The sequence below is a fragment of the Xiphophorus hellerii genome, chromosome 12 (genome assembly GCF_003331165.1).
Source record: "Xiphophorus hellerii strain 12219 chromosome 12, Xiphophorus_hellerii-4.1, whole genome shotgun sequence".
NCBI lineage: Eukaryota > Metazoa > Chordata > Actinopteri > Cyprinodontiformes > Poeciliidae > Xiphophorus > Xiphophorus hellerii.
The window spans coordinates 21,445,047-21,466,492 of NC_045683.1; the positions used below are offsets into that span (position 1 = coordinate 21,445,047).

A 21,446-nucleotide genomic window follows, 5' to 3' on the forward strand; every position below is an offset into this window, starting at 1 on the left:
TTTTTGTGACACTGTTACAAATACAGGTTTAATGAAAACTGGAGATGTGTAAAATACTTTATCCCCACCCAATTTTCCTGTCTAAATATCACTTTTGGGGAAGGAAATCTATCCTAATCTTTGGCTCATTAGGGTTTGATCTAATCTCAGTCCAAATTAAAATCTGCTTTTAACAAGACAAGTAATGTCTCCCAGTCAAATTTTTGGTCCCTGATACTGATATTTATCGTTTGGAATTTGGTAACACGGGGTTAGAGTTTTATACTGCATCCAAATTAAAGCCATGTATATGTATGAAAACTCGATAGCTTCAAAAGTACAATAAAATAACACTTTACATTTCCAAGTTAAAATGCACGTAACTCTGCGCTACAGTATCTTTCTTCTTGACTAAAATATTTTCACCCAGAAGGACTTCCAGCATGGACCAGTGGCTTGTTTCTAAACATATACAGTACAGACCAAAAGTTTGGACACACCTTTTAATTCAATGAGTTTCCTTTATTTTCATGACTATTGACATTGTAGATTCACACTGAAGGCATCAAAACTATGAATAACACATGTGGAAATATGCACTAAACAAAAAAGTGTAAAACAACTGAAAATACCCCTTATATTCTAGTTTCTTCAAAGTAGCAACCTTTTGCTGTGATTACTGCTTTGCACACACTCTGCATTTTCTTGATGAGCTTCAAGAGGTCGTCACCTGAAATGGTTTTCACTTCATAGGTGTGCCCTGTCAGGTTAATAAGTGGGATTTCTTGCCTTATAAATAGTCATGAAAATAAAGAAAACCCATTGAATTAGAAAGGTGTGTCCAAACTTTTGGTCTGTACTGTATATGATTCAATACATATAGCCTGATAAAAAAATTTTAAGTAAGAAAGTTTGTTGAAGTGAAATGCTAACACCAGCATGTTTACTCTCTGTTTTGATATGACTTGTTAGTAAATAGACTCCTAGTATGTTTGAATGTAAGTCTTGTTAATTATGTGCTTGCAAAGCATACAGAAAAAAATATTCACAGCTTTGTAAACTTAGTGCTAACTTTAAACGTCGTGAAATGTAATGACTAGTGTTCCAACTGCTAGTGTTCCCTTACATTGACATCTGTCTTGAGTATGCAAAGCATTTCACATGGCAAAAACTGACAAGGGCTGGACATCCATCCATCCATCCATTGTCCCACGCGTATCTGAAATCAGTAGATATGCCAATTCGTGTCTTACACAAAATAATAATAATAAAAACTTAAAAAGATGCAATGCAACACAACCAACATGATAGTCAAAAGAGTTTCAACATTTTAATAAATACTTTTAATTATAAAATATATTGAAAAAACGTAGGTTTACATGTCCAGAGACATCCAATTGAACAACAGTAGGAATTTTCTCACGATTAAGTTCTGAAGATGTGATCATAAAACTCGGAACAGTTTGTACCTGCACGGTTTCCGTATTTTTTGTTCGACACAAGCGCAGTTCACAGCCGGGAATGTGCGCTTGTTTTTTCCTCAAATTGGACGGACCTTGTAGCAAAACACGTCTCAACTAGAGGCTGTGAAAGGAAAGAAAACATACTGGTTGCAGGCTTATGAAATAAAATATATACAGCATTTGATGTAAGCTAAAAATTCTCAATTTGCTGTTTTATATAGAAACAGCTTATAACTAAACTGAGCTCAATCGAAAGACGGTCTACGCGGACATTAAAACCAAGCACACCTTTTACACGTTACACGTCACTTAGCAAAGCGGTGCTGCTCGTTTAATGTAAGTTAGCCAGCGGGGAGCATCTGGATCATGTTTCCTGGAAAATACGGTTGTCTTTGTGAGTATCTACGGCTCTAATACAATTCATTGACATATAAAATTATTGCCATTAACGCTGAGGTCAGTTAAATTATTAATTTTCGTCGCTTCTCCTTGCTCTTTCCTCCTATCATACTGTAACCTACGAGACTGAATATAAAAAACCGCCTGCGTTATCTAACATTAACAACTACTTGCTTGAGATTTAAATGTGTTTCTTTTCTCCTCCTTTCCATTACGAGCTTTTATTTATTTTTTCTTCAATAGCTGAAAACTATACAATTACGCCTATTTATCTCTTTAAATCCAGAAACTGCTGATCAATTTCATGTGTTTGTGGGCCCTTCAAAAAGTGGAAGTCCTGTACAGTTGTTGGTGAAGGCTTTAAAGTTTTTATTTCTGCTCTTTCTTCAAGGCTATAATGATGGATGAACCAAGGATTATGGAGCAGTGGAGTAGGACAAATCTGCTTCCTAGAGAAGACTGATGAATAATAAATCCAAAGGACTGTCTGCACCATGGGAAGGTAATTGAATGATTGGCCTGTATTTATCTTGAAATAAAGGCCTACACACTATTCATATTCCTTGATTTTTCTCACATTTTGTCATATTACAATCACATTAAATACATGTGTTACTGTGATACCCCAAGTTAAAATCCAGTACAACCACTTGCTTTCAGAGGTTTTACAATCTGTATATATATATATAAATATATATATATACAGTCAAAGCTATAATGAAAATGATTAGATCAAAGGTGCTCAAATGTAAATCTTAAAGGGCCGTAAATAATTTTTTTAATGAGTCACAGATCCATTTATTATAGTCCAATCTGTGCGAGCAGTTCTTTTGGGAGGATGAATGTTCAGAGATTGGATGTGCAGAGAGTTCCCAAAAGAGACTGAGCTGTAGTTGCAGCACTAGGTAGTTCTACAAAGTATTGATTTCTAGGGCCTTAGTAGAAATGGACTTTGTTTTTCAGATTTTTATTTGTAAAACATATTGAAAACCATGTTCCCATTTTCCCTGTGCATCACTATTATAAGCTGCTCAAAATCCCAATAAGATGCACAGAGGTCTCTGGTTGTCAAGTGGGAAAATGAGCATGATTACATTTTCAATACAGTCTCTGCAATATCCAGACATGCAGCATTGAGGCTCTTATATTTTTATCTTTGAACAGGATCGGCTTTTCATGCCTTTTCCCAGCGTCATGGCACTTCAGCCTGTCATCCCAGGTTCTTCCTCGGCTTCTGACTCCTTCCCTCCGACAACTTCTCTTCATCGGCCTGGTGCTCTGCCTCATAGGACTGCTCTACCTGTTGCTCGTTGCTGTAAATACACACACCAGCTGGATCGGAGAAGAAAACCCTTTCCACCGGTACTCTAAACTAGGAGCTGGTACTCTGGTGTGGATCCCCTAGAGCTGTAATCGAGTTAATCTTAGATATTTGTCACTCATAAGGCACCTGGCGAGAGTTACTGACTTGGATGCGACGGATACAAGCAATCCCAACCTGAACTACGGCCTGGTGGTGGACTGTGGCAGCAGTGGCTCCAGGGTGTTTGTGTACTGCTGGCCCCGGCACAACGGTAATCCCCGTGAACTGCTGGACATACGGCAAATGCGAGATCAACACCGCAAGCCAGTAGTCATGAAGATCAAGCCTGGTAAGAAGCTTACTGATCAACTTAAGGAAGAAAATGCAAGCGTATTTTGCAACTCACTTTACTAATGTATTGTAAAGCAATACAAACCATACAAAATGCGGTTTTATTGCATAATACAATTGAATATTATGTTTTTGTATGCCTAAAGTAAAAATGTTTTTCTTCTTCATGTACTTTTCCTAAAGGTATAGCTGAATTGGCTAAAACACCTGAGAAGGCCAGTGACTACATAGATCCACTTCTAAGCTTTGCAGCTCAACACATCCCCAAGCATAAGCACCAGGAAACTCCTCTGTACATCCTGTGCACAGCGGGAATGAGAATCTTACCAGAGAGGTAAAAAAAAAAATAACAATGTTAATGTGACAGAAAAAAAAGATTATTGTTTACATTTAAAAAAAATTTTTGTGTATGTGTTTGTTTTTTCTCAGTCAACAAGAAGCCATTCTGGAAGATCTACGCACAGATATCCCAGTTCATTTCAACTTCCTCTTCTCTGATTCCCACGTGGAGGTGATTTCTGGAAAACAAGAAGGTAAATTTAGAAACTATAGAGCAATATTTCATTTTAACATCATTGTAACTTTAAATATACTCGAACATTTACACAATAACTTAATATTTTATATGTTTGTGTTTCAGGTGTCTATGCATGGATTGGAATAAACTTTGTCCTTGGGAGGTTTAACCATGTGGACAATGGTGAGAAGTTACTCAAGTGTACCACTTCAGAGTGACCTAATTTGGTTAAGCCTATTAATTGCATGACACACCTTTAGTGTGTGACATCCCTTCTCTTTACTGTCAATTTTTTCTCTGCTGTCAAGATGGGGAAGCTGTGGTGGAGGTAAATGTTCCCGGCACCGATCATCAGGAAGCGCTGATGAGGAAAAGAACCGCGGGTGTCCTGGACATGGGTGGTGTCTCCACACAGATTGCATATGAAGTGCCCAAAACTGTAAGCTTTGCTTCTCCACAACAGGTTATTATCTCCAACCAGTTCTGTCTTTGGTGGCTTATGCTTTGTTTTTCTCCCCCTCTCCCTTTCCAATCTTTGTTACTCCTTGGTTAACACCTCTCTGAACCATTTTGTCCTGTGGAGCTGGTCTGCTCTCCATCCATCACTGTTGAAAGCATACTGTAAGGTTGTTGCATGACCCTCCCCATGTGGCTGTAATATTGAGAACATTAACTTCTCAGTATACATTTCTTTTATAAGATTTATAAGTGCTAGATGTTACAACTGTGTAGAACTTTGTCTTTATAGTGGCTTTATCTTTAAAGTATTCATTGTACTTGGATTTTTTTCATATTTTTTACTGGAGTGGAAGAAAAATGATACACGATTTTTTATAATAGAGCACATATAAAACGACTTTACAGATAGACATTAGAACAAATTATTAAACAAGGTTTGAGCAGTACTTTTTTATGTATCTATGTTTAAAATCATTAGTTGGTTTGTTGTTATTGGGTATTGTGTACTCTTTGTTGATGTTCTTACAAACCTCTGAGGCCTTCCAGAACATCTGTACTTTTTCTAATGAAGATTCATTTACACACAAGTTGAGTATTTATTGATTTGTAATCAACTTTTAAAGCCAACTGGTTTCCCTAGATTTTATTTATGTGTGTCAGAGTAGAGGGGGTTGAATACAAATGCCAACCTCATGTTTCAGATGTTATTTGTGAGATATTTTGAAAATCATGTATTATTTTGCTTTCGCTTCATAATTATGCACTACTTTGTGTTAATCTATCACTTAAGATCCCAATAAAATCTTGAAATTCTTGGTTGCAAGACTCCAGAATATAGAAAAATTAAAGAGACGTTTTATCTCTTTCTCACTTGTTCGTCTTCCACAGGAGGAAGTGGCCAAAAACTTACTTGCAGAATTCAACCTGGGATGTGACGCTCACGTCACCGATCACGTTTATCGTGTTTACGTGTCCACCTTTCTGGGTTTCGGAGGAAACGCTGCACGCCAAAGATATGAGGAGAATCTCATCAGAAAAACTGCAGCTCGAAACAAGTGAGACGCACAGTTTGTCGCTCTGTTCTGCTTTCAACCTCACTGAATTGTTTTTGAGTATTCGGTGCTCAGAGCTACACACGTTAACTTCTTGGTTTATTGACCTCTCTAGACTCTTGGGTGAGCATGTTGGCGAAACAGCAGAGTCTCCCCTGCTGGACCCTTGTCTCCCCACCGACCTCCTGGATGAGATCGGACCGTCTACACAGAGGCTCCACCTTCGGGGGACCGGAGACTTCGACGAGTGCAGACGGATTCTGCAGCCGTTCCTCAACAGAACCAATGTCGCCCAAACGTCCCTGAGCGGCATCTACCAGCCAGCGATCGACTACAGCAACAGCCAGTTTTATGGCTTTTCAGAGTTTTTCTACTGCATGGAGGACGTGCTGCGTATGGGCGGGGATTATAATGCTTCTAAATATGCCCGAGCCGCCAAGGTAAACGCTGTAGGAAAACTTATTTATAGTGTCTAAAAGGTTGTATCTTTTTTTTGCTGCCCATGCATATAAATTGTATAGCTTTAATCCTGAAACAGAAATGGGTCTAGAAAGATTAAAACTACATTTTAAGTTGGATAAGGTTTTCACGTCTTTTATAGAATAGTTTATAATTAAACTAATCAATAATTTGTGTATTTAAATTGTGTTGCAATGCTCTTCCTCTATACTGTGCTTTTGTTCGTTCCATTCACAGGGTTACTGTGCCACCCAGTGGAAGACACTGAAGGAACGCTTTGATTCTGGTCTTTATGCATCACATGCAGATTTTCACCGGCTCAAGTAAGTCACACACAGATTTATCAGATGGTTTCTCAAGGCAATAAAAACATGATAAAAACATATGACTGTTTGCTTTATTCAAATGTCTGCAGGTACCAGTGTTTTAAATCAGCGTGGATGTATGAAGTTTTGCACACGGGTTTCTCCTTCCCAACCAATTACAAAAACCTGAAGACAGCCTTGCTGGTCTACGATAAGGAGGTCCAGTGGACTCTTGGAGCTATTCTTTATAGAACGCGGTTTCTCCCTTTGAGGTAAGATAGAATGTCTTTTACAATTGCTCTTCTCTTAGTTTGGATTCTTATCGCTCTGATGTAATTTTATCTTCTGAAGTCCAGTCTGGTTGAGCCAGTTTTTCATTGAAACTAGACTGTCATAAGAACGATTCCTACTTTACACATGTGAGAAGAGAAATCATTATTCATTGGAATTGGCTGCTAACATTCATATATTTAAAAAGATATAAAGAAAAATGATTGTTCAAAGCTCGGAAATGAGACAAGTTTTCAGAAAGGTGCGATATGTTGCTTGAATAATGACTTCAGGTATTTGACGAATTAAAGAGTTAATATGACAGAATGAGCGGCCTGTAAAGACTTGTTTTATTATCACGTTCCAAACTCACCTGGTAGGGCCGTTCCTGTTTTCTTTTCCTTCAGGGACATCCCACAGGAGAGTCTGAAAGGAGCACACTCTCACTGGCGACACAGCTTCTCCTTTGTCAACAACCACTACTTGTTCCTGGCTTGTTTTTTTATCGTGTTGCTCTCCATTATACTGTATTTGCTGAGGCTTCGCCGCATCCATCGCCGTGTGGCGCAGCCCTACACTCCCTCCTCTGTGCCGTGGTTGGAAGAGGGCCTCGGCTCACCCTCTCTCCCAATCAACCTCTGAACTTTGGGCAGCATGAACAGGTTTATAACTTTCCCAAGTTGAACTCCACTTCTGTCAGACTGTCCGATTTTTATTTTTTTTTTGGTGGTCTGCTCACATATCCTACTAGCTGTTGAGCTGGAATTAGATATTTGGATAAAAGGGGAAAATTTTTCATATATCTTTGGATGAGAGATACTATATTGCTTTTATTATTGTTTCGCCTGCAGCTGCCTTCAGGTGTTTTTGTTTTTTTAAATGGTAAACACAAAATGGTACTTTGCTTTGTAGTTGACTCACACCCTACTAGACTGTACTTTGGCTTTCACCACACTGGATGAATATATCAGATGTTTTAAGTTTTTTGCCTTTTTCATGTGCATTTTTTTGTATTTTTATTTAATTTCGTTCTGTTTTAGCTTACTTTTTTTTCCCCATTTCTCATTGTTGTCAAATAGAAAAAGCACTCTCTACAGAAACCTTAAATGCAATATGATTTCTCCATTGCATTGGAAGCACTTTGCACTGCAGTTAATCTGCATGGCCTAGATGAAGCAACTTTTTGGGTGTATTTGTCCCTAAACTTTTCTATTTCATATTTATGTTGGAAGATATGAAGCCTTTCACAGCTGTAATAGTGCAATACATGTCTTGTCACTGCTGAGGAAATCTTTGAAAACCTGTCTGCCATCCTAACGAGAGAATCAGTCCCCCTGCTGAAACTATTGCTCGACTCTCTGGTGAGTATTGTTACTTTAATTGGGGCTTCATTTTCAGAAGCCATTATATCAATACTGTGAGGAAATTGTAAATCAGAGCGTGTGTTATTTAAATAAAAATGGTCTACTCGAGTGTTTTCGCAGGCGAATGTGAAATAACTGTTGTGACATTGCAATACAGGAATAATAAAAGTTTTATGAGATAGCTGCTTCCTGATTTCATGAGAAGGAAAACAGAATAATTTGTGTATATCTGTACAGTGGAAGCCAGACATTTGCATGCACTATTTTAACTCCTAACATTATGTCTCACTGTCTGACATTAAAGCAGACTACTGTCCTTTAAGGTTTCTGGTCAGTTAGTATCATAACAATTATTTTTTCTTACTAAAAGCAGGAATAATTAACTTTTTGAGAATAAAAAACCCCCAAAAAACTTTCTTCACATTCTGAAGTCTACATATTTCCTTTGAAACTGTGTAGTGACACATGCACTTATTTGTGTTAGATAGACTATACTTTAGTTTTAAACAGGTATAGTATTAGAAATGCAACAATTTGTTAGTTTTTTTTTTTCTTATGCTGTTCATAAAGTTTAAAGTTCTTTCACTGAGATGCCAGACAAAATCCAAGAATGACTAAAGTATCCAGTGGCTGTTTCAAGTATAGAAGCACTGCACTGCCCCTCCCCCACATACTGCTGCTCACTGCTTGTTTCTCTTGCGTTCTTCACATTACAACCGAAATTAACATGTTATTTTATCAGCAGTTTAAATAATTACACTTTTCTCTTTAAAAGTTATATTTTGTTTCTTTTATTATTTTTTGTTAAAATGTTGGGTTTTTTTTTATTAAGGTCATACTGAGTATCTTACTGCTCATGTGACTAGTGACTAAAACAACAAGATAAGTATTTTCTACAGAATATCAGACATTGTGTTTTGAAGGAGGGGTTTAATGATGGCATTAAAAAATAAATAAATACGAGACTAAATACGTCTACAGGAAAAAACTGAAAAACTAAACTTACTGACTCAAGAGTGTCAAGCAGGATAAGATGTGTGATTTGAGAGTTTGTGAGCGTAGATGTTCTATGTGAAACTACACAGAAGCGTCTCTTTCAGACATGCAGATAAACATGCAAATATGCTTTATCAATAACACCCCTTGTGACTCTGCAGCGTGCTTTGTGGTAAGAGCTTGAGTTATTGTTGTTTTAAACTTCTTAATTGCTTCAATAGAATTGAAAAATCTTTCCTTCCTGTCACTGTAAATTATATAAATGTGACCTTTAATAGAACTTTTTACACTAAAGTTCTTTTCGTCATTTTCTTATTGGCTTTTATTTCCTAACTTTTATTCAGATGTTTGGTTTGTGATGTTGAGAATTTCTCCGTGGGGATTAATAAAGTATTTCTGACTTTCTGATCAAATAAATTCTCAAGTCAAGAATTTTGGACAATTGACAACTTACAAACTTGAAGAAGCAAATGTGTGCCAATGCCCAATGGATCTTCAGTCTTCTCAAAACAAACAGGAAGGCTTTATTTCCCAAGACAACATATGCAGCTAAAATATAACAAAATATGAACAAAAGCGTAATACTTCTCATTCAAAAACTGGAACTAAAGCATAAATGTGGCGTTTCTTTTTGATAAGACTTTGTTTTCCACTTCAGTCTGTTTCATGTGACTGTCCACATGATTTGCCGCAGGACTGATGTTTGCAGATCCGTTTGTTTGGACTGAAGAGGCTTTCAGGTGAGGGGAGTTTGAAAAGCTTCACTCATTTTCATCGTTTCCTTCCAAAAGCTTGAACTTTGGGAATTAATGTAGGATTTGGTTTGAAAAAAGAGTTGGATGAAGTAACTTGTCAATATAATATAATATAATATATTAAAAATCATCATTTAAACCATCCTAGCAGCCCAAACATCAAAAGTCTTCTTAATTTTCCTCACTTTCCAGTCAGAGTGTTGCATGTGTGAAACTATTTGTGCTCTGCAGATTTCTTCTGTTTTGCTTTTTTGCCTGTTTCTGGAAAAAAAAGAAACAGACAAAAATGTATGAATCTATCATATCCTTGAATGATACATTGTCAGTTGTCCAAAAAAACTTGGTTGCTACTTATATAAGTCTATGTTGGCTTGAAGAGCCTTTTTTCCTCTTTATAATTTAAATCACTATATATCTAATTATCTTTGTTTGATACAAAAAATGTTCCATAATCTGGAAAAAGCAAAAAATATATATATCTTAAAGGAGGTAAATACTTTTTCAAAGCTTGCTGACTCTGTAGTCTATAGAAACACAAACCCTCCTTAATTTTCCCAGAGTAACCGTATGACTTTTAGGTAAAGAGACAATAATTTTGTAGATAATTTAAGATCTATATGTCTTGACTTAATACCACTGTTATTCTTAGTTTTTAGTTTTGTTGTCAGTTTTCCACAGCATCCTAAGTAGTCTATGTGTAGATTTAAGTTAGAATGGTTTGTCAGAAGTAACCTCCCCTTTCAGATAGGGCATTTTGAAGAAAAGATTTCTCCATATTATTGAACAAGTGTTCTCCGGCAGTGAGACCACACCTGCTTATCTACTGAACCAGGACTGGGCAAGGCCCGCGGTTCTGTCAAAGTCATTCAAAACTTGGGAGGCTCAAATTGTTTCACCGGCTGAGCTTTGAAGTGGAACAGGAATTCAACACAGAAACTTGTCATTGGTCGCTCAGAAAAGAGCTCGCCTATTATCTCACTACGTGGGATTTGATTGGTTTACATTACCGTCAGCCACGCCTCTCTCTGGCAACGTCCTACGGGCGCTGTTGGAACTCCGGTAAGTAGGGGCGATGTTGTGGTTATCCATGCCGCCGACACATTCTCCGATCATTCTCTTGTACGGAAGGCCACCTGTTGCGAGAGCTCCCCACGCATGGAGTTAAGCTCGGACCGTGCGGTGGCAAGGCTGGAGATGTCGCAGGTCCAGAGCGAAGACGGGGAGCCTTTTAATGAGAGCAGCGACGGGGACTACGAGAGCTTGCCGCCTCATGTCTCCGTGACGACCCACATGACAGCCGGAGCCGTGGCAGGCATACTGGAGCACACGGTGATGTACCCCGTGGACTCTGTCAAGGTAACGCCGTCTTCAGAGGCTGCTCGGCTGTTTCTGTTCTCTCCCCGGCGGCTCAAACTCTAACCAGCCGGAAAGGGAGACGCCGAGTGCGGGGAGGATGTGCTAGCAGGCGTTAGCCGTGAAGTCTTCGGGCTGCCCATCCTTAGTTAGCCTCGGTGTTAGCTCATCCAATTACTGCAGCCTTGTCGCTTCAAATAGACTGACCGAACAAGTTAAACTGGTCAGCAAAGTAAATCAGAGTAGAAACAAAATGTTTCCCTTCAACTGAAGAAGTTTTGCTCTTTTTTTTTGTTTTGCTTTGCTACTTAATAACTTTGCTAATCAAACAAGCTTACTCAAAGCCCACTTTAACATTAAAAAGAGGACATTCACCAAGTTTCTATCTAAGCTATCGCAATTCAACTATAGTATTAAAATGAGATGTAATAATAGCCATACGATTGTGAATCTACTCAAATAAATAATGTTAACCAAGTTTTTCTCTGACATTATTCAGGCTAGGTGAAGGTCAAGGTTTTGTTCGGTTAGGTTAGATGTCAAGCTTTGAATGAAAAGCTCCAACCACAACTCTGTTACTCCCTGTATTAAAGCGTAAATAGTACTTTATTACCTTGCATCTTTGACTGTGCACTTTCATAAATTGCACGCTTGTAGCCACTAGATTCATTGACTGATATTCAAACTTTAATCTTATCTCAATTAGGGTGTGAGCTTTACTTAAAGAGTGCAGGATTAGAGGACCAAACCATCTAAATCTTCTTGTGATCACTTCACTTAGAGAATTAGGTTCATCCTTATTATCGCAGCTCACAGACACCGTGAGTAACTCTACAAACCAGATTCAGCAGAGTATTAAAACACTCTCAGACCATGAGCAAAGCTGGAGAAAATCTGTGAACAATAATGACTAAATGTAAGCAGTAATGAGGTATTATTTGATGTTGACTTTAAACAAGATTGTGCTGTTTAAAACCTATCAAGTATTTTTTTTTCTTTTACTAAAACTTGGTATATTTATATGGTAAATATATATTTATATTCCTGGTAATTTCTTAGAAATGTATAAATTATCTGCAGTCATTTCAATCATATTTAACTCTCCTATAAATGTAAGTCTTTAGACATTTTTTAAAAATAATTGTTAATCAAGCACAAGAAGACTTTTAAATACATCAGCACTTCTGTTTTTATTGCTTAAAAGACAAAGAAACCAAGCACCAATTAATCAGCCCCAGACTGAAATTGGCCTGCTTTCCATTGATCGACTCTAAACTAGTGATCAGCAGGTTAAATAAATTAAAAATCTGGGTTTTTTTTGTTTTTCTTTACCGTTCATGTAAATGAATCAAAACTAAATTCTCCCACAATTTTTGGTCTGTAAACAATATGTATTTTAAGGCTGGCTTTTGTATTTAGTAAAACTTGTATGCATAAATTAGCTTTCATTCTTTGTTGGCTTCAAAATTGCAACTCTTATCAAAGATGTTAGGCCTAAAAAAAAAAAAAAAAATTGAAAACAGTATAGGCCATGAGAATGCCAGTCGGTGCATCACTTAATTGTTCTCGATAAAGCTATATTCATAGAGTTTACCAAATATTTTACGGGTAATATCGTTCTCTTTGCTCCAAACATTTACTTGCTATAGAAAAATTCAAGTACTATTTAATCCTCTAACCATATTAGAAGTGATATTTTATTTTAGACAAAATAAAAAAAAGAAAGAGGGCTAAAAGGTTGAGTCATCTTAGTTAATACTAAGAGAATTATTAAATAATGTATTAAGACCAGTAAAATGTCATAAAATAGGATTAAAATAGTATTTTGTAACTTCACGAACAAATAGTTTATTTAAATAATTATGATTTAAATCATGTAGAGGAATATTACTTTTTCTATTTTTTATGAAACAGTTGTATAACTTACTAGTTGTGCAAATCCAAACTGGTAAATATATAAGCAGTAGTACATGAGTGGTATAAAAGTATTTATTAAGTGACTGAACGAAGCCAAATTTGGGAAGATCTGTTTTTTGGGGTGGGCGCTTTTTAACCAGTAATCCATTTAGTGAGTGAATGTTTGGTAATTAAAGCGCACATTTAAAGTGGAATGAAATGACTATGTTGTTTGAAGCTTGTTAAAAATTGGCTAAAGAAAGTTAAATTGCAAACAGTTTTTGTGAACTTTGCTCCTGGAATCCCCACTTTCCTTCTGCTGAGCCATTGTTCTCTAACAATGTGGCATTGTTTCTGAAAAATTTGGTTATGTCTACTTTAACTGGAACACATCCACTTAACTTGCGTCCCATTGGCATATATGTAAATAGTCTGATGAGAAGCCTTTATTACCCAATGCTCTGGTGTCATTTCCTCTTGAGATTTCCAAGTTTTCACAAGCACCTTAAAGACTCAGCTGCTCATTCAGTTAAATCTGGAAGGTTTTTGGAGTTACCCAAGTTTTCAAGCTTCAACTGATCTAAACTCGTGACAGGACGAGTCATTTGCATCCTGTCTTGATAAATTACTAAACAACTTCTAAGAAATCAAAGTACTTTTTTTATTTTTTTTAAAGAATTACATTTGAAGGGTTGTTAGAGGAAGTATTGACTTTATGTCAATAAGTTTAGCATGATGCCTCTCTGGTGCTTTTATTTGTTAGCTCCTCTCAGTCCTAACTGTTTTCTTTGAGTTTGTTTCCTAGTGAAGCTCAAGCAGCTCGAGGAATTAGGGAGTAGCCTGTATTAATGTTAGGAGGGGCATCTTATCAGTCTCGTACAAGTTAGGAATCAGCCTCAGGCAGGAAAGGGTGGGTGTCTCTATTTGCTTCTTTGTGCTATTGATTAGTAAACAGCCATATTACCAGAACTGACCAAGCTAAAATGATAACACACAATCAGTCGAATTAGTTGGGACGTTTCCCTTTTATGGTTAAATGTCAACACTGGTGCTTCTTGTTTAGTTGCTTCAGCTAATTGTGACAGAGATGTCGAAATAATGTATACAGTGTTGAATGTCACCTAAAAGTAAAATAGCTAAAAGTTGAATTAGTAATTAGTTTTGTTTTCAAATATTTGCCAAAAAGTACACAGTGATCTTTTTTCTTTTTAAGAATTACTCCTGAGGTTTACTCCCTATTAGGTTTTATTCCTAAATCAGTCCTTTTTAAACTACTTCCTGATGCATTCTTAAAGCATTATTCAGATCTTGTAATGATCTTAGTCAATCTTTACTACAGGGGTTCAGACTTTATTATTCTTCAAACATAATAACCAAAAATCAAATCTGAATTTCATTTGAAATTGTGAATTCCTTAAACATGGAGCTCTGCAGAGCATAGAGTAACACAATGGCTGCTGAGCACTGCCAGCAAGCTGACTGAAAGTTTTTCCTCATACTTGCGGAACAGACCAATTTTAGGCTTAAGAATATTTACGTTCGTGCAAAACATGGAGAGTCAAGCTGTGGAAACCAAAGGATTGCCTCCCATCACTATTATTAAGGTGAAGCTAATTTAAAACTACAGTTGGCAAGATCCAAGCCACATCTCTGTCAGTCAGCTGACCCAGCCTGGCTACCTGATCAAACTAATTACCCAGCCAACACTCTTACTCTTTACTCTGGAAAAAACACAATGGCAGAAAGGTATAAGCACTGAAACAACTACTACATTTGGCAGATCTTTCATTCTGTTTTTCTGCGTAAGATTTTCTGTTCTACCTTTACCAAAACTAACAAAACTTATACATAACATTGTTATAACTCTAACAATCAATATGTTACATTCTTGTAGCTGTGCTTGGAATAATTGTATTTAAATAAAAGAAATAAGATCATGTTTTTCCTTTTTTATATATAAATACCACATGATTATTGTATTTTTACTAAACGTTATCATGCAGAGAGATTTATTTATATGCTACATCACAGCTTGAGTTATTGTCCAGTTTATGAAACATATTATAACTTATTATTTTGTGGCTAACAAAATAAAGATATGACAGATCAAAAGCTGTGCCCTTAGTTATGTGTATTTAATGCAGAATAATGAAGTTCAGATTTGAAAAATATAAATGTTATTGTTTTTAAAATAGCTAATTATACATGAGTCCAATGCTACAGAGAAACAGTGAAACATCCCTTTACTGATGAATAGGGACCAGCTGTGCTTTATGGTGAATTTTGGAACATTAAAAAAAAAAAAAGTTCTTAAATGCACAGACTATAATAAAAACTTAAGCTTGAAAAGCATACAATTCTGTTGTTTGGGTGTTTCTTGACATTAAAATTTGCACCCAATTTTTTAAAATAAAATACATTTGGAATTAGTCTCTAAGTTTTGCGCTTTTGTTGCGGTACATTTATGGCTGAAATTATGGAATGCTAAACAGAATATATACATCAAACACGCATTGCTATTTCATCTAGTCTTATCTTTCTCTGGCCTTAATTCTCCTCACATTAGGAGATACGAATCCAGACAAGCATGTGCCTTATTAGGGACATAACCTCATTTGCAGTCCCCAAACCTCAACCACTGACTCAGATTGCCAGGTGATGTGTTGCCAAGTTTCCAAAAATCTTCATTCAGAGGAAATGTAATTGATATTTTATTGTCGACCCAAAGGAAGGAAGCTCAGTAGAACATGCTGACAAAGACAAACTTGACCAATCTCCTGAGCTGGCCCCGAATCTCCCTGCAAATGAAAACATGCTTTGTGCTGTCCGGATAACTCGGCATGGTGGAGTTAAACAAAGAGCTGCCACAGCCTCCCGATCCAGAACCTCGCTAAAGCCAAGAGCGCGTTCAGTCAGAGCAACTAGAGCGCGCTACACTTGATTTAAAAAAAAAAAGAAGTCATTATTCAGGTTCTTTAACATCTTAAAAACCATACATTCAGTCACGCAATAAAACAAGGCAATCAACTAAATACTGTAACAAAATCTAATCTAAGGAAATGAAAATGTTATAATCATAGAAGAATTTATATTAAATGATTTTATTTCACAGACACGGATGCAGAGTCTGCAGCCGGACCCCAATGCACAATACAAGGGCGTGTATGAAGCCCTGAAACGGATCATCAAGACGGAGGGGGTCTTCAGACCGCTGAGGGGCCTCAACATCACCATGATGGGAGCGGGGCCCGCCCATGCACTCTACTTCGCCTGCTACGAGCGCGTCAAGCACTCTCTGAGTCACATCATTCAGAGCGGAGGCAACAGCCACATAGCCAACGGTACGAGCGTCCGTGTCCCCACACACTCTTTCCCCAACGTCAGACCAGCTGCTGCACGCCGTAGACAAAGCAAACCATCCGGGAAGAGGGCAGTTCTTCTCATCAATATACAGTTTACAATAGCCGGGTCAAATGTGCGACCCAGCCGTGAGAAATCCCATGATGGATCTGTCATTTAAAATCTGTTTTGTTGATCAGAGGGGAACAGGCTGTTATGTTATCTGAAGCTTGTGTAAATTTCTGCCTCATGTGTTTAGGAATGCATTTTTTTTTGTCACTGAAACAACTTGAGCAGTGTCACAGCTTCAGAGTCAACAAGGTCTGCTAATGTTTCAACAGGCGTGGCAGGGAGTGTGGCCACTGTTCTGCATGATGCCGTCATGAATCCAGCTGAAGGTAAGAAAACGCAAACGCTTCAATGTCACATTTAATACAGGATGATGGCGATAAACAGGCGGTTAAGAAGGAACACACTTATTTTAGAAACTCAGTGAAGCGCGAGGTGGATCAATAACGCTCCAACCACAGAGCAATAGTTAATTAGTTATATGCCTGCCGTAAAGGGCATGGTGACTCTGGAAGAGCTGCAGACACTAAACAGCTCAGGTGGGGAAATCTGTTAACAGGATATATTAGTCAATCACTCCACAAATGTGGACTGTATGAAAGAGCAGCCTAGAGGAAGGCATAAACCATTTATAATTCTACTTTTTACTTCCCCCTAAAATTTTACTTAGTAAAAATAACATTGAAAACATAATGATGAATATGAGGAGTACACTTTTTGAAGAAAGATTTGTTTGCTTTCAAAGGAGTCCAGCATTTTAGTGGGAAGCAGACTTGGGATTACCTCTTGGGATTTTTTTTTTTTCTTTTTGACTTGTGTATGGAAAGTTTAACAGTTATATGCAAAAATGTGTGAAATTTAACAATATTTATGTAAAAAAAAAAAAAATTAAGGAAGGAATGTCCTTTAAATTCATTTCGATTCATAATAAGTGTAGTCTTAAGGCACTTAAAAAAAAATAATTTCAGTTCAATCACACGTACGTTCCAATTGATGCCAGTCATCAAACAGTGCGGTATGCTAAATTAATTATTCAAAGTAGAATAAAAAGTTTATACCTAAGGAAACCCAGTAGATTGCTTTGTTTCTATTTTTTGCTCCTTGCAGCTTTCACTCCTGCTGGACTTTACAGCAATTAAATTGGTTACATCGATTGGTTATTCTCCCCTTTACTGCCTAATATAAAATGTAACACTAACATAACTTTGATGCCTTGCAGTGGTAAAGCAGAGGATGCAGATGTACAACTCTCCCTATCGAGGACTTTGGGACTGTGTTCGGACAGTGACGCACACCGAAGGCATCGGAGCTTTCTACCGCAGCTACAGCACTCAGCTGACCATGAATATTCCCTTCCAGGCGGTTCACTTCATCACCTACGAACTGATGCAGGAGCAGCTGAACCCTCACAGGCATTACAACCCGAGCAGCCACATAGTGTCGGGAGCGGCGGCGGGGGCGGTTTCGGCCGCGGTGACCACTCCGCTGGACGTTTGTAAAACGCTGCTCAACACGCAGGAGAATGTCGCGCTGAGCTCTGTGAACATCAGCGGCCACCTGTCGGGAATGGCCAATGCTTTCAGGACGGTGTACAGACTGGGAGGTCTGGCAGCATTCTTCAAAGGCGTCCAAGCTCGGGTTATATACCAGATGCCCTCTACTGCCATCGCCTGGTCGGTGTACGAGTTCTTCAAGTACTTCCTGACGAAGCAGAAGCTAGAACAAGAGGCGGCATCCGGGCAGCTGTGATGTTCGCCTTTCCTTGACTCATGAAACACTCCAAGCCCAAAGGATGTGAGAGTCGGTGAGGAGGAAAACGGCACCAAGACACCAGGTGGCAGTGTGGCGTTTTAATTCCACTCGTCATTGTCATCTCATTATCTGGGTTTGTGGGGTTTTTTATTACTTTTTTTAGCTACAGCGATGGCTGCACAACCACTCTATGCAAAAAACAGGATTTATCTCAAATAGACAAGGTGTCCTATTTAACTGCACTGTTTCGCTCCACTACCAAGTCAGTCACAGCTCAGTTCCCTGTTGTCTCCATGTGGTGAGCACATGATGAAGTTGTCTGAAACTATGTTTATTTGTCTGAAATATTGGAACTTTTTATTTATTTGGTTAGCTTCCTCTAGCTTGGAGTTTATAGCTGCGGAGGAAAGCACAGCGCTGTTTGTTTTATGTGTTTATGAAAACTTTTTTTTCGCCATTCTTTAATTCCAGCACTCTGCGGGAGAGACAGCGATGTCATATAAGTGCCTAACTAAAATCAAGCACTGCTCCACCCATTTTTGTTGTACTTTTATATAGGAATACTTGATTGGTTCTAGGCCCAAGATGTATTTAAACACGCACACTTCTTCCTCTGTTTCAAGGTATGTGGGCCATAGTAAACCAATTACAGGTGAATCTCAGTGAATCCGAATATAGTAACAGAAATGTATTCTATTTCAGGAATGCAATTCAAAATTTAAATCTCATGTTTTATAGATTATTTACAAGCAACGTGATATATCAGACTGATTTAATTGCTCATTTTGATGCTTGATGGCATGCAGCTAATGGAAAACCCAAAACAAAATTTTGCAGGAAATTCAAATTTTACATCAGACCAATAAAAAGCATTATTAATACAGCAATGTCAGTCTAAGAGAAGTATATCCATGTACTGTTCAGTGCATGCAGACAGCGCTCGGTAGGAGCTTCTTACTGCATCGGTGCAGCGTTGCATGAAGGTGGTCTGCTGAAGTGTTCAAGTAGCCCTGGTTACATAACTACCTTCAGCTCATCTGCATCGTTAGGTCTGTGAGGCAGATGCCAACACCTGCTGGATTAAGTAATCTGGGTTTATTGGCTCCAGGTCTACAACTAGTCAATCGCCTCTAAAATGTATGAATGGATTTTGGTTCACAATCCTCTTATGACTGCACTATCCCTGCTGCTTGGGCACGCCCACATTTTTTCCTTCCACTTATCTTTACGTTAATATGCTAGGATAAAGCACTCTGTGAATAGCCAATGTCTTGGTCAATTTTTTTAATGGACTCCCCTCCTTGTATCAGTTTCAGGACAACTGTGAACTCGGCAGTCTTTCTCCATGGTTTTGTGGGCCATGGCTTTGTCACACTATAACAGTTTTGCATTAAAGTCATTTTATTTTGTACTGTTATGGAATAGTCTAATTTTCTGTTTTGCTGAATGTTAGGTTTTCCTTAGCTGTAAGCCTAAATCACTTAAATTAATCGAATTAGGTTTTTAAAATTGCTTTGTGTAAAATGAAAAAAAAAAATTCATTTTTGATGATCAAATTAGCTGAGATCTACCTGTGTTTGCCCGGTAAAAGCTTAATGACGCAATGCTCCTGAGTCACGCACAACAGAGTCTTAGCCGTTGCAGAACATTGGCAGCTTGTTTGTATGAATTCAGAGGATATATTTATGTACTGAAATGGTCTATTCCTGAGAAATCTCTTTGGATCAGAACTGACTGTTGCCTTGGAAGACGGCAGCAGTGATTAGCTTTTGTGAGACTTGTTTTGTCATAGCAACCTTAAAGGCCTTAGATTGTCTGAATCATCCAAAATATTTCTTATTTTCTCCTTATGCAGATTATGTGATTAAAATGTAAGCTTGTAAATGAAGTTTTTAAACTAAGCAATAGTGCTGCACTGGCTGTCCTTGTGGGGTCAGTAAAAAAAACATCAACCCCCCCCCCCCCCAGATCCAATGAAATCGTTTTATTTTCTTCCATCCTGTTGAAGTTACTCATTTCCTGTGCGCTCTATGCATTTTTTTTTTTTTAGCCTATTTTCTATGTTTTGTTTCAGCTTTCAGGATATTTAGCCAGATTGATGCAATTCACAGAGCACTCTGATTTATTTGTTTATGATTACTGAGAGGGTTTTTTTTTTTCTTTCTGAAGACGTTTGTCAGATTCCAGTCCAGTATTCTCTCAAACTCCATGAATTGCTCTGGCTTGTGTGTTCGGGCAAACATAACCAAAGATGTGTGTTGCTTTCTTTTTGCTTTCTGCTTTTAATCTGCTGTGAACACTCATTCCATCTCTGCTGTTTAACCTCGATATAGTGTTAAGTTAGTAAGAAAAACTTGAATTTTTTTTTACAGCTTCGGTTTTATAGATTGAGATTTTCTACAAGTTTCACTTTTCTCAGTGTTTTTTTATGTTTTTAGTTTGCCTCAGACGATCAGATTTCAAACCAAGTTTTTAGCTCCTTGTCTTAACCTGGTTGAGCTGGTTTAGCGTATGTAACCTTCTCATGTTGCTTTCAGTGCAATATGACTTCACAGAAATCCAATAGATTTTGTTACCTACAGCATAAATGCATCTTTATATTTATGATTATATTTGTTTTTGCTGTTTTATTGAAGTAGAATCAGACCATATCTCAGATCACTGACAAAACAGTTCTCTTATATCTAAATACATTTGCATTTGAAATGCATGCACTCATCATTCAGAGTGACGAGAAATGTTTTGAGACTTTGATCACTGCTAAATTAAGAGGAAACATTTGTATTCTATAGACTTTTGCCTGACTTTTGCCGAGTTCCATCTCCGGATCTGGAAGGCTTGGAATTTTGACAATGCAAACAAAAGATGATTGTGAAAATGCTGCTACAGTTTGTAACACTGGAGCTGAAATAAACAAGAGATGAGGAATGCTGGCTGTCTGTGTTTTCATTCCAATCTAGTTTTGATAAACTATTTTAAATTTAAGATGTTGGGGAACATGTATAACATGTCATTAGTGGTTTCATTTGCATATATATTTGTGTAGCTTTGTGCTTCACATTGCACTCTGGTTTCAATTCAGTGTTTGAGGATTGCTTACCTTTGTCAGTCTGTTGCACCATTTAATTAGCTTCCAACTCCTTTTGCTCATTTCATAACAAATTATGCTGCGGTAACTTAACTTGATTTCACATAGATGTCTAGATGGGTATGTTGTTACTTTTCTGCACTTCTATGTAAATCATTTGCCATGTAGATATATAATTCACACTAAAATGGTGATTGATCTGGTTATTTGGAGCACTGTTGTACTATCAATTATAGCTGTATATCTAAACATAAGTAATATTAGGAGAAGAAAGGAA

General features: G+C 37.6%; 2 protein-coding genes across 3 annotated transcripts; both read left to right on the top strand.

The window, feature by feature from the left end:
- Positions 1-1,555: 1,555 nt before the first annotated feature.
- On the top strand, positions 1,556-8,100 carry entpd4 (ectonucleoside triphosphate diphosphohydrolase 4). Of its 2 annotated transcripts, none has more exons than XM_032579205.1 (13): positions 1,556-1,836; positions 2,233-2,343; positions 3,006-3,203; positions 3,288-3,493; positions 3,679-3,829; positions 3,925-4,028; positions 4,136-4,195; positions 4,321-4,451; positions 5,360-5,526; positions 5,639-5,963; positions 6,220-6,305; positions 6,398-6,559; positions 6,965-8,100. In XM_032579205.1, the coding sequence occupies exons 2-13, from the start codon at positions 2,336-2,338 to the stop codon at positions 7,197-7,199; spliced, it is 1,833 nt and encodes a 610-aa protein (XP_032435096.1). In that variant the 5' UTR covers positions 1,556-1,836; positions 2,233-2,335; the 3' UTR covers positions 7,200-8,100. The 2 variants fall into 2 exon arrangements, with proteins under 2 accessions (XP_032435096.1, XP_032435095.1); XM_032579204.1 differs by having other exon boundaries at positions 1,557-1,836; positions 4,321-4,475.
- Positions 8,101-10,695: 2,595 nt separating this feature from the next.
- slc25a37 (solute carrier family 25 member 37) lies at positions 10,696-21,009 on the top strand. Its single transcript, XM_032579199.1, has 4 exons — positions 10,696-11,028; positions 16,034-16,262; positions 16,602-16,658; positions 17,549-21,009. The coding sequence occupies exons 1-4, from the start codon at positions 10,828-10,830 to the stop codon at positions 18,076-18,078; spliced, it is 1,017 nt and encodes a 338-aa protein (XP_032435090.1). The 5' UTR covers positions 10,696-10,827; the 3' UTR covers positions 18,079-21,009.
- Positions 21,010-21,446: the final 437 nt, after the last annotated feature.